At 40.2% G+C, this 16,105-nt stretch overlaps 1 protein-coding gene across 5 annotated transcripts in view; it reads right to left on the minus strand.

The window, feature by feature from the left end:
• The window catches only part of LOC110077875 (protein SSUH2 homolog), a 41,752-nt gene that overhangs the window by 13,709 nt on the left and 11,938 nt on the right, over window positions 1–16,105 (minus strand). For 4 of the 5 annotated variants that reach the window (XM_020791425.3, XM_072989464.2, XM_078385222.1 and 1 more), the window contains 6 exons: window positions 13,975–14,076; window positions 12,684–12,765; window positions 11,006–11,135; window positions 7,989–8,049; window positions 5,513–5,637; window positions 2,230–2,292 (listed from right to left, as the gene is read on the minus strand). In XM_020791425.3, the coding sequence (XP_020647084.3) occupies window positions 2,230–2,292; window positions 5,513–5,637; window positions 7,989–8,049; window positions 11,006–11,135; window positions 12,684–12,765; window positions 13,975–14,076 (563 nt within the window). Of the gene's footprint in view, window positions 1–2,229; window positions 2,293–5,512; window positions 5,638–7,988; window positions 8,050–11,005; window positions 11,136–12,683; window positions 12,766–13,974; window positions 14,077–15,849; window positions 15,996–16,105 lie in introns of all 5 variants that reach the window. The other variant, XM_072989466.2, reaches the window with a different exon arrangement.

Consider the following 16,105-nt stretch of genomic DNA (forward strand, 5'->3'; position numbering starts at 1 on the left):
CAGATGGCACACTCTTTCTCTCTGGGCTACACTTGGTGATTGGCCACTTGCCAGTAGCAGCATGCTTCTCTCCCTCATCTTGTCTAGGCTATTACATACTCAGCAGCAGCAGCAATGCACTTCCCTCCTTTGCCTCCCCTGGCAGCCACCCATTCAGATGAGGATTTGTGATAGGGAAGCCCACATTGCTGCTGATGAGTGGGCTATCACCCAGAGGAAGCATCGGAGGTAAGAACACAGTGTCCATAGAACAGCTGTGGAGGTGGTATACCAAACCAGGCTGAAACACCAAACCATGTTTCATGTTCATCTCTAATCAGGACATAACACTGACACAGGAGATAATTCTTAGAAGTATCGGGTATTTTTATCGACATTATACCCGATAATTCTAAGAATTATCGCCTGTGTCAGTGTTAATGTCAGTAAGAATAAAGGAAACAAATAAAATTAGTTTAAGGCAGTATATGACTCCGGTGAAATTGAATATAATAAATTCAGACTATTCTAAAGTCTGCTGGAAATGTGATGAAGAAATTGGCATGTATTATCATATATGGTGGGAGTGTAAATGGATTCAGAAACGTTGGAAACTGATTTTTAAGGAAATATGTGATACAGTTGGAAAAGATATAAACTTCAATTCTAAAATTGCTTTGTTGTCAATTTTTGATAAGATAGGACTTGATTATTGTTCAAAGGAATTGATTTCCAATTTTATGACAAGTGCTAGAATATTAATAGATTCTGGAAAGATAAAAATGATATTAAATTAGAAGATTGGTATAATGATAAATTTTATGCTTTAAGTAATTTTGCAATTATTTTACTTTTACTTTTGTTACTAGCTTCACAGTAGTCACATTGTGACTACTTCGGACAGTATATTTTAATGTGATTATTTAACAGAATGTGTGATAATGATAGTGACTTTAACAAACTCGAACAGAATATTTATTTATTTATTTATTTATTTATTTATTTATTTATTTATTTATTTATTTATTTATTTAGTCCATCAAATACAGTCGTGCCCGCTTTACAACTACCCCGCATTACGATGAAACTGCATTACGACGATCATTTTGCGATCGCAATTGCGATCGCAAAACGATGGTCTAAATAGGGGCTTTTCACTTTGCGATGATCGGTTCCCTGCTTCAGGAACCGATTCTTCGCAAAACAATGATTTTTGGACAGCTGATCAGCAGTTTCAAAAGGGCCACCGGGTAAATAAAATGGCTCCCCGCTGTTTTCTGGGATGGATTCCTCGCTGCACAGACACCGAAAATGGCCGCCCTATGGAGGCTCTTCACTGGATGGTGAATTTCAGCCCACTGGAACGCATTGAAGGGGTTTCAATGCGTTTCAACGGGCTTTTTATTTTCGCATTATGACCTTTTCATTCTACAGTGATTTTGCTGGAACCAATTAACGTAATGCGAGGCACCACTGTACGCAGATGTAAAGCACACCTGTCAAGTGAGCAAAATGTGACTTGTGCACCAGTCTTGGCTGTTCTGTCAGTCCTAGGCTGATCAGATCTCCTTTTGCCATCTCGTTCTTCTCCCAAGCCAGAAGGATAGCATTCTATTTAACTAAATAAAGGTTTGGCAAAGGATATCATATAAATGTTTTGTGTATGTTTGTGCATCTGAGTGTTTGACAATATATTGCAAGTATATTGAAAACAGAAAACAGAAACATACCATACCCTTTTTATAGACTGCTCTTTAATGATAAACTAGGCTTCAAAGTGTTATGTCATTTGAATGTTCTGTTCAAAGAACAAACAAATTGCCTCTATGGCAGTTCCTCTATGGCAGTGAAAGACAGGAGGGCCTGGCCTCTGGTCCATGGGGTCACGAAGAGTCGGACACGACTTAATGACTAAACAACAGTATGGCAGTTCCAAAATGGCTGATCCCAAAGGACTGTTAAGACAGGTTCGTCAGGAGAGGATATGGACTGAAAATCCAAGAGAAGGGCATGTCTGACTAACTGAAACAAGCTACCCTGGATGGTTGGGTTGCAGGTCCCATTTGGTTTTTCCCCCCATTTTTAAAAACAGTACAAATCTGTTTGTTGCTTACCCACTGGGTATGTGGGTGCTCCATGTCATGCATTCTCTTTTATGATCACTTTTTATATCTGCTTTCTACATGGAAGTATGCAAAAAAAAAAAAAAAAGGAAACAAAAGGAAGAACACAGATTTTGTCATGAGGTACCTTGCCGGTTCCTTCACAAGACTGGCACATAATGGCACCACGTCCTTTGCAATTTGGACAGTTCTGAAAGGAAAGGAAAGAAATATGCACAGGTTTGATCACAAAATGAGAACTACTTAGATTCAAACAGCAAACCACTACAAACATCAATATTCTGAAGGACGATCACTGGTGTCTATTGTCATGCCTATAGTTCTGTATAAGTTGATACTCACAATACTTTATTTTTTCCTAGACTACTAAAATGAAAAATTTCTTTCTCGAACAAGAAAAATATGAGAGCAAGAAAATAAATTCCAATCAATGCTTGGTCTCTTCCTGCAACTTCCATGGGTCTGTAGCACTGTACTAACAATGTTTGTTTTTTGTAAATACATAAGAATATAAGAGGACCCTGCTGGATCAAGCCAAAGGCCCATCTAGTCCAGCTTCCTGTATCTCACAGTGGCCCCACCAGATGCCTCTGGGAGCACACAAAACAAGTAGATACCTATTGTTTCCTGAGACCACTCCCCTGCATCTGGCATTTGAAGGTACCTTCCTTCTAAGCCTGGAGTTTCTACATCCCCATCATGGCTTGTAACCTGCGATAGACCTTTCCTCCAGAAATATGTCCAATCCCCTTTTAAAGGCATCTAGGCCAGATGCCTTACCACATCCTGTGGCAAGGCCTTCCACAGGATAACAACACGCTGGGTAAAGAAATGTTTTCTTTTGTCTGTTCTCACTCTCCCAACACTCAAATTGAGTGGATGTCCTTGGTTCAGGTATTGAATGAGAGGGAAAAGAGCTTCCCTCTATCCACCCCCTGCATAATTTTATATGTCTCAATCATGTCCACCTTCAGGTGCCTTTCCCCAACCTCATAAGGGAGGTACCCCAGCCCAGTCATCACTTTAGCTGCTTTCTTCTGCACCTTTTCCAGTTCCACAGTGTGTGTGTGTGTGGTTTTTTTTTAAGGTGTGGCGAACCAAACTGAATGCAATACTCCAGGTGCGGCCTTACCAGCGTTTTGTACAATGGCATTATAATGTTGGCTGTTTTATTTCCAATCTCCTTTTTAATGATCTCTTTCCTGATCCTTCATGGATAGGTCAGAACCCATCAGGTGATAACTAAAGGTTTGATTTTTTGCCTCAATTACTTTACATTTTCTTATATTGAAACACATTTGCCATTTTGCCGCCCATTCTCCCAATTTGGAGAGAACCTTCTGGAGCTTTTCACAATCCTTTCTGGTCTTCACCACCCAGAAAACTTTCCTGCCATCTGCAGACTTGACCACCTCACTGCTTATCCCTGTCTCCAGGTCATTAATTAACAGGTTGAAAAGCACTGGTCCCAGGACAGATCCCTGGAGCACACCACTCTTCACCTCTCTCCATTGTGTATGTTTTTCCAGCTATAGAAAATGGTATATCTGAATTAACTTGCAATATTTTTTCTTCCCTGCCAGTATTCTACATACAACCTGATGTTCTTGCTTAAAGCAATGATCTGATTTAGTAGGGTGTGTCTTTTGTAACTATAATCAAGGACAAGATTTCTCAAGGTGAGAAAACACAGCAGTTCTAAGATGATGGTAATTATTATACACTGTATATTTCTATTACTAATGAGGATGTTGATTTCCACTTTCCTCATTTGAAAAACACAGAAATGTGACAATAATGTTATTAGTAGTACACGCAATATTGAGAGGAATTACCATGATAGTGCAAGGTTTGTATTCAAACAAGATCTTCAAAGTTTTTTTAGTTTCCAAAATATATAAAAACTTAGCAGAAATTTTGGCTAAAAATCTCCAGCTATGCAGCAGAAAGTGCAGAGACTTAGAGAGCAGTCTCCCCAGAGTACGTAGGCTACTGTTTATTGGTTCTCATCAATTGGCATTTACAGTCTCAGTAACTCCTTCTGATACATTCTGATTCTTCCTTTCCTCCCCACTTGGTTTTTTTTTTCTTTGTAAATTTTTATTATTTATACTGTTTTATATATGTATATTTTTTGATGATTGTGAGCCACCTAGAGTGGTCCTGAGTTGGCTAGATAGGCGGGATATAAATAAAATAAAATAAAATAAAATAAAATAAAATAAAATTAAATAAATAAATAAATAAATAAATAAATAAATAAATAAATAAATAAATTAAATAAAGAATAAAAGGTTCCATTTACTCACAGTTCTGAACAGATTAAAACAGTAAACTGTATTTTTAAAAACTGCTTATAGGAACAGGCCTTAATTCATTCATAGTCTGTTTTCAGCAGATTTCTACAGACGACATTCTAAACTGCATAAACTGCTAACTCCACAGTGACTACATGAGTGCACTACATTACACTAACTAAAAAAGAGGGGAAAATACTCATAAGCAGGGAGGTATGGCTCACTTCAAAATTAAAGGCAGGAAAGAAATAATTGGTTACTGCTGGATTGACTTGACAGTCACTCCAGAACAAAAAGATCCCTCCCAGCCCAATTGCTTAAAAGCAGCATAGGAAGGTTACTAAAACTCCAAGAAAAACCTGCTGGAGCACTGCTTGAGGCATAATTACTACTTTGTTGGGAGCTTAAGAGTCACTGATTTCATGTGGACTTCAGTTTGGCTTCCACTAGGATCTAGGAGACTACATTAGCCTGTGAGACCACCTCAATCTGCTTTCCTGCCTGCTTGAAAACAGGCACACACCCTGCGTAAAAATAGTCTTGCTTTGTTCTACTGGGTGGATGCAGATCCCCTTTTTTTAAAATGGCAATTTCCCCATGCAAAACACACATGCAATGCAATATAAATCAGATGGAAACATCTCCTTGTCAAAACTGCATACTATTTTTTAAAATCTGTCTACTGAGATATTACGTCACTATTTCAAACAGGAAAATGCAGCCACCTCTGCCAAAATCTGAAACCAGAATGTGAAGCAGTGGGTATCCAGCTCAAGGTTGTTTGTTTGTTTCAGATAATTTAAAGTATTGTGTTGGCTTCAAAAATAAGTACCTAAGCTGAGCAAAAAGCACAATTTCTTTCTTTTTCCCCCCAGTCTGCTTAATGTGAAGATTTTTTTGTTTCATTCTTGTTGCGCTGCTCCTCCCAATATTCTTGCCCCATCAAAGTGCTGTACTGGCTTGCGAGAAATGTTCTAAAAGGCAGGAAACCTAACTTTCATACTCACTAATTGCACCACCAGATCACAATGGCTTAGGATATCAGATCTCATCAGGCCAGACATGAATTAAACTTTAGAGCAGAGCGGCAAATGTTCGGTGTTTTGCTTTTACCTCTAATGAGTATGAGTGGGGTATTGGAAGACGCATTTCACAATCTGTAAAGAGTGGAGGTGGATCCACCACAATGTCCCAGGGAGCCGGTGGTGTAGCAACGGCAGAAGAGTCGACGAATCCACCTAGAAGAGCAAAGCACCCCGGCACCCCAAAAAAGAATTAGTTGGAAGACTAATGGAGCAATCTACATATTCACCAATGACCTATGATCATCAACTTTTTTCTTCTCAAAGTAGGATGAAGTTTTGAAGGCATTTCGACCACCACAACGGTTTATACCAAACCACAAGTGCTGGTTAAATCTCTTTCACCAGCACCATACAGGTGAAATCTTCCATTATTTCCTCCCCTGAATGAGTCTTGCTGTGTACAGGGATACATATATATTAGCTTTCTTGCAAATCACCCAAAAGATAGTAGTAGATGGCTCAGTGGTTTAGATCCAGATGTTGGGAGTTTAATTCCCCACTGGGCCTCCTTGATAAGAGCTGAACTTGATAATCCATAGGGTCCCTTTCAGCTCGCAGTTCTAAGATGATTAAGATATGTATTCCGTGTGTCTTAAGAAATGATGTCCACAAAAGCATGCACTCAAGTAAGCCTGTTAGTTTTAATATAAGACTTTGATTTTTATTTTGTTTTTATTATACACAACTGAACTTTGGGTATGTCCTGACTGGCCCTTTTGATGTGGCCAGGTTGCAGTTTAAATAGGGTTGGGTGAGGTTAAGGGACAAGCAATATGCCATGTAGTATGATCCTTATGTCCAAATGACATGAAGAGGGAGAGGCAAACTACATGTGGTGGTGCAAGAGGAGAAGGAAACAGCTGATCAAAAGCAGGCAGACACCTGTCTGCCCTTTGCACTCCCATTTGGGCGCTCCCCACTGGGGTTGGGGAGGCTGGGAGGAAGAGGCAGAGAGAAAGGAGCGGGACATGCAGAGAAGGAGAGTGTGCAATCTCCCATCATCCCCCCCATCTCACAAAAGAAAAGGATTTCTTCCATTTGCATGTTGTGTTGTCCACACACAGAGAGAGAAAGAAGAGATGGGGGCACAAAGCAAATTAAAAGGGAAAAGCATTGTGTGCACCCAAGCAAGAGTCCACCCCAACAGGATATCTGTGTCCATGTAAAAACAGGAGCTCAAAAAGATACAGGTCGGGGTGTTCTGGGGGCAAATTGTCATAGAAAAAAGAGTGGACCAATCCACTGGCAACACATCAGATGGGGGCAAATGCATGTCTGAACACGCTCTTAGACACAGAATGGTGGAAAACCATTATTTCCATCCATGGTTCAGAGGTTTGACTAGCTTTCAGACCTCTAAGTTTCGTTCTGCAGATATTAATGATCCTGAGCTGCACTGCGAAGCATGAGGACAGGCCTGTTGCTCACAGAAGTCCTAGACTACCTCAGGTACTTCTGCTTCCTTACCATTTGAGCCATGTGAGGGAAAATAGAACAAAACATGCTCCTTAATGGGCTGGGGGAAAGCCTCCCTTGTCCCCACAACATATCCTGGCTGCCATCCCATCCCTTCTGTCACTGTTCCACCCACCTACATCTGCTCACACCATGGCTGCTATTTTTAACAGTTATATTGAAGATTTAGCATTATTGCTGTCAGCTGCATTGGGAGGTTAGCAGCAAGGCAGAACAGTTTCATTCTTGTTGTAGGAAGGCAGAATGGGCATGCAGGAAGGCAGGGGTTTGCAGGGGTTTTGATCATTCAAATTAGTACTTCTTTTTTTCTTCTTGGACCTAGTCCTTAGCAAAGGAACAAAGACTGCCTATTGTTCCCATTCTGAGCAAAAACCTGTAGGCAGGTCAGTTTCCAAAATACGTCTGTTCCATCAAAAAAAAAAAAAACCCACCCACAAAGAATCCTGCACCACCTCAAAGAATATGTACAATGTGCAGTTCAGTTTCCTTTGAATATTGTGTGACAGTACAATTTTTCTTAAAACTGTCATCTGTAATATGAATTAATATGTTCTCCTCCAGTTAAAGATATAAACAATCTTTTGTGTTCCTGGAAGGAAGGATGTCCTAAAATCTCATTCTGTGCTCAAAGCAAACAAATAGCATTGTATACAAGGAAGTATTGTTTCTACCTGCACCCGTTTGTGGGCTCACAGCTGCTCCTAGAGTGGAAATACCCTACTTTCGCAATTGGATTATCTGTAACAATTATGCTAGCTTTGGTTCATTGCCTTTTTAGCCTTCCTTTCTTTCAAATACCTAGGGAAGTATACATAAAACATTTCTCCCCTTGGGAGGTTAGCAAAAAGAATGACTTTAGGCCAAGGTCAGCCAACATGTTTCATGACAAACAGGAGTTTGAAACTTGGTCTTCTCCAATTTTTTATCCAACACTCTGATCACGACACTACTCTATGCATCACCAGAAAGGTGGCAATCTCTCTGAAATATTATTGTCTCCCTTCTCTTTGACACATACAGTAACTCACCATTATAAAGTTCACTTGCTAAGTATGTCTCTCTAGTTTCAGTGAAAGTTTCCAGGCGATACTGAAAACAGAAAACAGGAAAAACATAAAATCTTAAAGTAAGGTAATGAAATAGAAATGATTTTTTTAACAAATTAGTCCAAAGGCTTTCTGTAATCCCCAGTAGCCAAGCAGATAGCAGTGAAAAGCACCCAAACAGGACAGGAATGTAAGAACACCTTCTCACTGGTCTTGCCTAGCAAGTGGTATACACAGGGATCCTGCCACTGATGCCAGCAAAGAATGCAGGTAGATCCTTCATAGGAACCCAGTGTGGTGTAGTACAGTTGTCTCCAACCTTGGGCCTCCAGATGTTCTTGGACTTCAACTTCCAGAAATCCTGGCCAGCAGAGTTGGTGGTGAAGGCTTCTGGGAGTTGAAGTCCAAGAACATCTGGAGGTCCAAGTTTGGGGACCAATGCTGTAGTGGATAAAGTGGCAGATTAGGACTCTAGAGACCAGAGTTTACATCCGTACTTATGGAAACTTATTGGGGGAATGGAACTGGTAAAACCACCTCTTGAATATATCAATTACCTTGAAAGTCCTCTTACGGTCTTTATAGGTCGGTTCCAATTCGACAGCACATAAGAACGGCAAAACCCTTCATCAATGTTTCTAAAGCTATTCATGCTGATGGCCTTAATTACACCTTGTGACAGCAGATTCCAAAGCTTAACTATGTGTATGAAGAAGTACTTTCTTTTCTCTGTTCCAAATCTCTGAACATTTAGATTCAGTGGATGGTCCTAACTTCTAATATTATTGAAAAGGGAGAACATTTTTGCCCTACTACTTCACTGTGTTCTGTGAAAGAACCAACTTACAGTCGGACACAACTGGACTAAATGTCAAGGGGAACCTTTTCCCCAGTTACATCCCTGCCCCTGGAGTTTCCACTGCTAAGCTGGCATCTGAACACAGGTCTCTTGAGTCCAGACTCCTAATCTACCTGTATATCCAGTACACCTCACTTAGTACTTTCTTCGTGCCATACATAATTTTATATTCGGTTATCAAGACTCCTTTTACTTTTCTTTTTCCTCTAAGATAAGCACCTACAAACACTATGAACTTTCCTTATAAGGGAGTTGGTGGACCTCCTTGTAAGACTCAGCCTTAAAAGCATGTGAATTGAAGCAAGGATGGAGCATTTTAGAACAAATGCATATTATTTTTTATTATTACTAAAAAAATATCTCTTTGTATTCTTGAAGGCCTTCACGGCCGGGATCTGATGGTTGTTGTAGGTTTTTTTAGGCTGCCTGGCCATGTTCTTGAGTTTTTTCTTCCTAACGTTTCACTCTGTGGCTGGCATCTTCAGAGGACAGGAGTCTGAACTCTGTGCTCTGGTGCAGTTTAGAGTCTACCCAGCCACAAGGACCAGTGATCACTGCAAACAAAAGACCAGCTAACAACACTCATCAATTACAGTGACAGAAAAAATCTTCCCCTTATCACAACAATACACCCACTAAAAAAAAAAAACCATGCTGATCACCATAATCACCAATTCTCCTGAAAAGGACAAAAAGCTGATCCCACAGCTATAAATACTCAACTATCCCACAAAACTGCACCAGAGCACAGACAGAGTTCTGACTCCTATCCTCTGAAGATGCTGGCCACAGAGACTGACAAAACGTTAGGAAGAAAAACCTCAAGAACACCGCCAGCCCAAAAAACCTACAACAACCAAATAATCTCCTTACTTAAAAACACCAACGAAGGAAAAAAACAACAACAACCCTGTAGATATCCTGTGGCAAATTTTGACCATATAGACTCCATTCTTCCTTCCTTTTAACAAAGCCCATGTCAGTGATGGTGACATTTTTAAACAAACAGATGGCTTAACTCTGATATCCTAAGAGGTATTATGTTCTTAAGTATTATATTCCTCAGTTCCCAAAGGATTTTAAAAAAGGTCAAGGGGAGCATCAGAATGCTACACATCAAGCACAATAAATAAATAAAAATGCAATTTTTATAAGAGCCGGAAACTGCTTTTGGGGCTAATCTCATCTTGCTTTCTTTATTTACAAATACAAGCCACTGACAAAACTATTTATTAGTCTTCTATCAGATCACTAGAATGCAGCACTGTGAAGCCAGCCTTCCTGGCTGATTTGAGTCCTGCTCACTTTTCATTCTTTTCTGTCATAACTGAGGGTGTTACAAGCCACTTGGTTGTTTCTTTTAAGTAGTGTCAGGGGGCAAATTTAAAGAATCAGGATAAAAGAAAGCTTTCCAACCATGAAATAACACTAAAGTCCTTTAGAATCTGTATCTGGCCACCAGTTGCCATAACCAAGGCAGCCTATTTCATAATAATAGATATATCCTGACAAAAAAAAAATTGACAGCATACCCAACCTTAGCTATTGGTTCTTGCTTACCACGATGTAAACTGGATAATTGTTAAGTGCCAGAATCTGCTTTCAGCACTAAGCCTGAGCCTGAATGATGTGAAACAATACAGAAGAATGTATTTGGGGACTATTAAAGTTTAGGTGAAATAATGTTCATGTTCCAGAAACATGATTCAGTAGGTCTTTGCATTAGAGAGAACAGGCTTGAAGATAAAGTCTTTAGAAAAAGCCATAAAACAAAACAAGCTAATTTGCAAGCCAGCCTGGGAGGCAGGGAAGTTCCTGGTGTGATGATCATGCAAAGCTAGCCCTTTAAGGGATCCCTTCTCCAAATGACAGGGTGTCTATAAAGTACAGCTTGGCCCAAAGCAGAGTGCAAAATCCTCTTGCATAGTTACACGAATGGCTTAATTTTCAGCACAAACTGAAAACAGAAGTTCAATACAGCACGATGATAGGAAAGTTGGTTATTTCATAACTTGATTAAGAGAGGGTTCATGAGAAAAGCATGAGAGAGCATTTGCACTGAACTTCTGGACCAAGATGTATGTGATCCAGTATGAATTTCAGGAAAAGTCAGTTCACTTTATAGAGGTATGGTACCTACTCTGTATGTGTTGAGAGGAGTGAGATTCCGGATTTCCATTTGCTTCGCAACAGCTCTCCGATAGCAGCACTTACTGGCTGCGTACTGGAGAAAGGCTTCTTTAACGTCTTGCTCAGAAACAAAGAGGATGCTGGAAAGGAAATAAATCGCTAGTACTTACTACCAGATTTTACCGATCATAAATAGGGGTTTTTAATTGCAGTATATTTCCTTCCTATGGAGAAACCATAAAACTCTGAAATAAACAAAGATGAGGAACTAATTGGATCAAGCATTAGAACAATCTGTTTCTAGGACAAATCCAATTGTGGGTCTTCGCCATTAAAGATCTTAATGACTGAAGATCTGAAGGACCACCTCCTATTTCAATCCCATATGGAACTGCTGGCCACTAAAATCACCTTAGACCTGTTTAAAGTATATCTAGTTTGTGAAGAAAAAAGAGGTGGTGACAAGGAACAGTGTACCCAGTATCAGGAGATCAGGGGCCCAATCCTTGCTTGGCCATGGAAACTCACAGAGAAGGGCTGCAACTAATAAAACCACTCCTTAAAGATTTCATTCACCTCAAAACCCTTCTTAGGGTCACTAGAAGTCAATTCTGACTTAATGGCACAGAGAACACCTGATATACAACAGACCCTTTTCAGTTTTGAGGCCTTGCCTGTAGGGCATAAGGAACTGTCTTAAACAAAGGGAGGGCATTGCTGCTGTACAGGCCAGTGGTAGCACTCCAGGCTCTCATTGTATAGTGATACTGTTTTGTTAGCCAGTTGAGGAATGAGTATGTTTAATCGGCAGGATAGGAGTCTTTTAACAATACTAATTACTTATAATTGATGGAGTATCACACTTTAAGATTGCCTTTTCTACTGTGAATGGCGGACCCTGGGAAGCTTTAATCAACTGAGAATAACCATTTCTTGGGCATAGGTGTCTTTACATGTGTTTCATGCTGCATAAGAGTATTGTATATAAGAATATATCCTATATCCTATACTCTATATGATGAGTACAGGATACCCAGTGTGGCATACTGGATAGAGTGACAAACTTGGATTCAGGAGGCCTGGCTTTGAATCCCCACTCAGCCATGGAAGCTCATGGGGGTTGTGGAACTGGTAAAACCACTCCTAAAATAAAATCAGGAATGGCATGTGCACCTCCAAGAATTCCAATATCAGTTCATTAATTTCCAGCTAGGCATGACTGAAGGTTGTGTCGTATGCATTCCTCATGTATAACAAAACATAAGGTTTTAGTGGTAGGTAGGTAGGAACTGCCCTTATGAAGGATATTCCAATTCTCCTAGCAATATCCCTTCAAGTGTTAGATATGTTTGCTAACTGTTGAATGAAAATAGAAAGGTAGGTGGACGGACGGACGGACGGACGGACGGACGGACGGACGGACGGACGGGCGGGCGGGCGGGCGGGCGGGCGGGCGGGCGGGCGGGCGGGCGGACGGACGGACGGACGGACGGACGGACGGACGGACGGACGGACGGACGGACGGACGGACGGACGGACGGACGGACGGACGGACGGACGGACGGACAGACAGACAGACAGACAGATAGATAGATAGATAGATAGATAGATAGATAGATAGATAGATAGATAGATAGATAGATAGATAGATAAGAGAGAGAGACGCAGTTAATAAAGAAGCATCTCACTTCCAGTCTCTTAGATGAGGAGGAAGTTCCTTGTGTTCATCCTTGGGTAACAGATGAGAGGATTCAGCCAGGGATGTGTTTTCTGTATAAAAGAAGAGACAAAATATAGTAACTTTGTCCTATTCAATTAATTCAGAGGCAGAACAGATAAACTAAGACCACTTTACATCATTCAATAATAAAATATCAGCACAAACTGAATATCTGTATAGTGAACAGTGACATGACTGTGCGCTGTGGACGTAGCAGTCCTATGACTGGGAAGTTGATGACTGGATCAGAGGGTGAGGAAAGGCCAGCCCATAATTCTAGATTTGTGGGACAGAGGGAACAAATGAAGGTATTTGAATTAGGATTTTCCAGTATAAGGGAAGGTAGTCAGCATTTCATAGCAGTGTAGAACATAGCTAGGAGGGACACCAAGGTTCACTGAGTCCAAAACTCTGCTGAAGCAAAAAAACAAAAACAAAATAATAATAATTTTAAAAAAACCTCCAGAGCTAAAGCCAGTAGGCTTCCTAATCTTCCAGTCCTCTGCCCAGTCAAGGATATTCTAATTCTCCCAGGGGAAAAAACCCTCTAAGTATTAGAGTGCTTCTACTAATGTTTAGTTTAAAAAACAAAGAGCCTCTATTAAAGCAAAGAGACCACCTTCTGTCCTGTGTATAATCTTTTCACCTGGATGTATCTGGTTGATCATTGTGGAAACCACAGTATGGAACTAGGCAGGTTGTCTTAATCCAGCCGCATGGCCAAATTACTATCTTGTACAGTTTTGCACTTTCTTCAGCTACACAAGGGGAAGAAATGTTGTTTTCCTTTACAAGAAAGGAAAGCTAGAAATTGCCTCAGAGACTATGTATTGGCTTTCAGTACACATTGAGGAAATGTGGAGGGAAATAACCTGCAGGTGCAATTCCTGCAGTTAATGCAAGATGCCTGGCCATCTTTTTCAGGCTGCACATTGAAGACAAGAGAGGAAAGGTAAGTGCTCCTCAGCTGGATTATTTTTACCTTTTACAAAACAGTTATTGTTATTATTATTTAAAGAGGAGGTGTGTCCCACTGCCTGATTGGTTTAGTTCATCTTTCTCACAACAGAAATGCTGGAAGAAATGTCTAATTGCCAGGTTGGGAGTGGGGGAGGGGGGAATAATTCAAATATAAACAAGAAATTTTGTGTTACATCTTTTGGTTTGTTTGTTTCTTTTTTCTTTTTGTCCAGATTTATTTCACTGCCTACACATAATCATAATCTTTGTCGATGTAAAACAGAAGAGACTCTGCCTACCGGAATCTTCTGTACCCTCCTTTTCTTCTGCAGATGTGCTCTCCATCAGCTCATAAGGTGGCGCAGAAGCCGCTTCAAAGGGAAATGAATGACTAGGCGGATCTATATTACAAAGATCAAACATATTTTTTTAAACATCTCAGGAACTGCCTTTGGGTGCTACTCTCTGTAATAGAAATAGTGGAATTATGTTTCCTCAGTTCAAATTTAGCAAATGAAAACTGTAGATTTCTAGTCAAGTTGAAGGTTGGGGTTTCTAATAGTTGTTAACTGCTGGATAGCTCAAGCATCTATCTGCAACGCCAGAGGTTGGGAGTTCAATTCCCCACTATGCCTCCCTGATAAGAACTGGACTCAATGGTCCACAGAGTCCCTTATCTATCTATCTATCTATCTATCTATCTATCTATCTATCTATCTATCTATCTATCTATCTATCTATCTATCTATCTATCTATCTATCTATCTATCTATCTATCTATCCATCCATCCATCCATCCATCCATCCATCCATCCATCCATCCATCCATCCATCCATCCATCCATCCATCCATCCATCCATCCATCCATCCATCCATCCATCCATCCATCCATCCATCCATCCATCCATCTCCCACCTTTCTCCTTAATAGGACCCAAGATGGATTACATCATTTAAAAAAATCAATATTTTTAAATGATGTATTAAATGATGTATTATATTAAAATGGTAAATAAAATCAATATTAAAACACATTTAAAATGACAGAGCACAATAATCCATTTAAAAACCCTCTCAGACCACCAGTTATTAAGGAAAAGCCTGCCTGAGCAGAATTGATGTATTAAATGATGTATTAAAGAAGTATTATATTAAAATGGTAAATAAAATCAATATTAAAACACATTTAAAATGACAGAGCACAATAATCCATTTAAAACCTCTCTCAGACCACCAAGAAAAGCCTGCCTGAATAGAAAGGTCTTAGCCTGCTTTCGGAAGAACAGCAAAGATGGGGCCGGTCTGGCCTCCTGTGGGAGGGAGTTCCAAAGTCTGGGAGCAGCAACAGAGATTGCTCTCTCCAGGGTCCCCACTTTGTGCAGCTCTGAGGGTGATAGGACCAAGAGAAAGGCCTCCCTGATGATCTTAATGCCTGGGCAGGCTCACAGAAGGAGATGCAGTCTTCTAGATAGCTTGGACCCAAGCTGTTTGGCTCTGCCATTCTAGGGTCTCACTTCAAACATAAATTCTTTTTCCCTCCATTTTTAGAAATTAATGAATAACTGTTTATGCAAGTATGTGATGTTTCTCCTGTCTGAGAAATGAATATAAAATGAGACAACCATCATTGTACCTCAGTCCAACCTATAAGAATAATAAATCCTCCTTTCAGTTTGCTCACAATATTAAAAGAATAGAATTAAAAACATAATAAGTTAAACATTTTAAAAATTAAATGATACACTTATTAAAATACAATTGAATAATTAAAAGCAGGTAAACATTAAAAATTATCTTTAAAAAGTCATCCAAGGACTCAATCATGATGGATTAAAAGCCTGCCTGACAAGATGGGTCTTCAACTGTTGGCGTAAGGGTACGAGTAGGGAGGGGGTCATCCTGGTCTCTCAACAGACAGCACTCCATTCTCCCGCATCGCTATCAATCATGCCTGCGCTGGCAATGAGACGGAGAGAAGGGTCTCCTCTGAAAATCTGAAAGACTGCGAAGGCTCATATGGGGAAATACGGTGCTTCAGGTACCCTGGAAGCTAGCCATAAAGGGCTATAAATACATTCACTATGTCTTTCTAATACATGTATATGTACAGGTGAAAATATTGAACTCAAGATAATTAAATAACAGTTATAATTATAGGCCAATATTCTATTTACCAAGTGGGGAGCGAAGGGCAACTTCCTTGCTCCGGCGCACTCCCTCTCATGAGCCGAATCTCCCACTTTTGTGGAGACTGGAAGCTTGGGGGGGGCACCTAATGTAATGCAATTGCCCTTCTGCTCCACATATAGGTACCAGGCCACTGGATGTAATATCGAAATATAAGAACAAATTAAACAAAACTAACATAGACAAACATAGCAAAGAAAACAATATTCTATTCCAAACCAGTTCAAGGTGGCCGGGTAAAAC

This window comes from Pogona vitticeps, chromosome 2 (assembly GCF_051106095.1).
Source record: "Pogona vitticeps strain Pit_001003342236 chromosome 2, PviZW2.1, whole genome shotgun sequence".
NCBI lineage: Eukaryota > Metazoa > Chordata > Lepidosauria > Squamata > Agamidae > Pogona > Pogona vitticeps.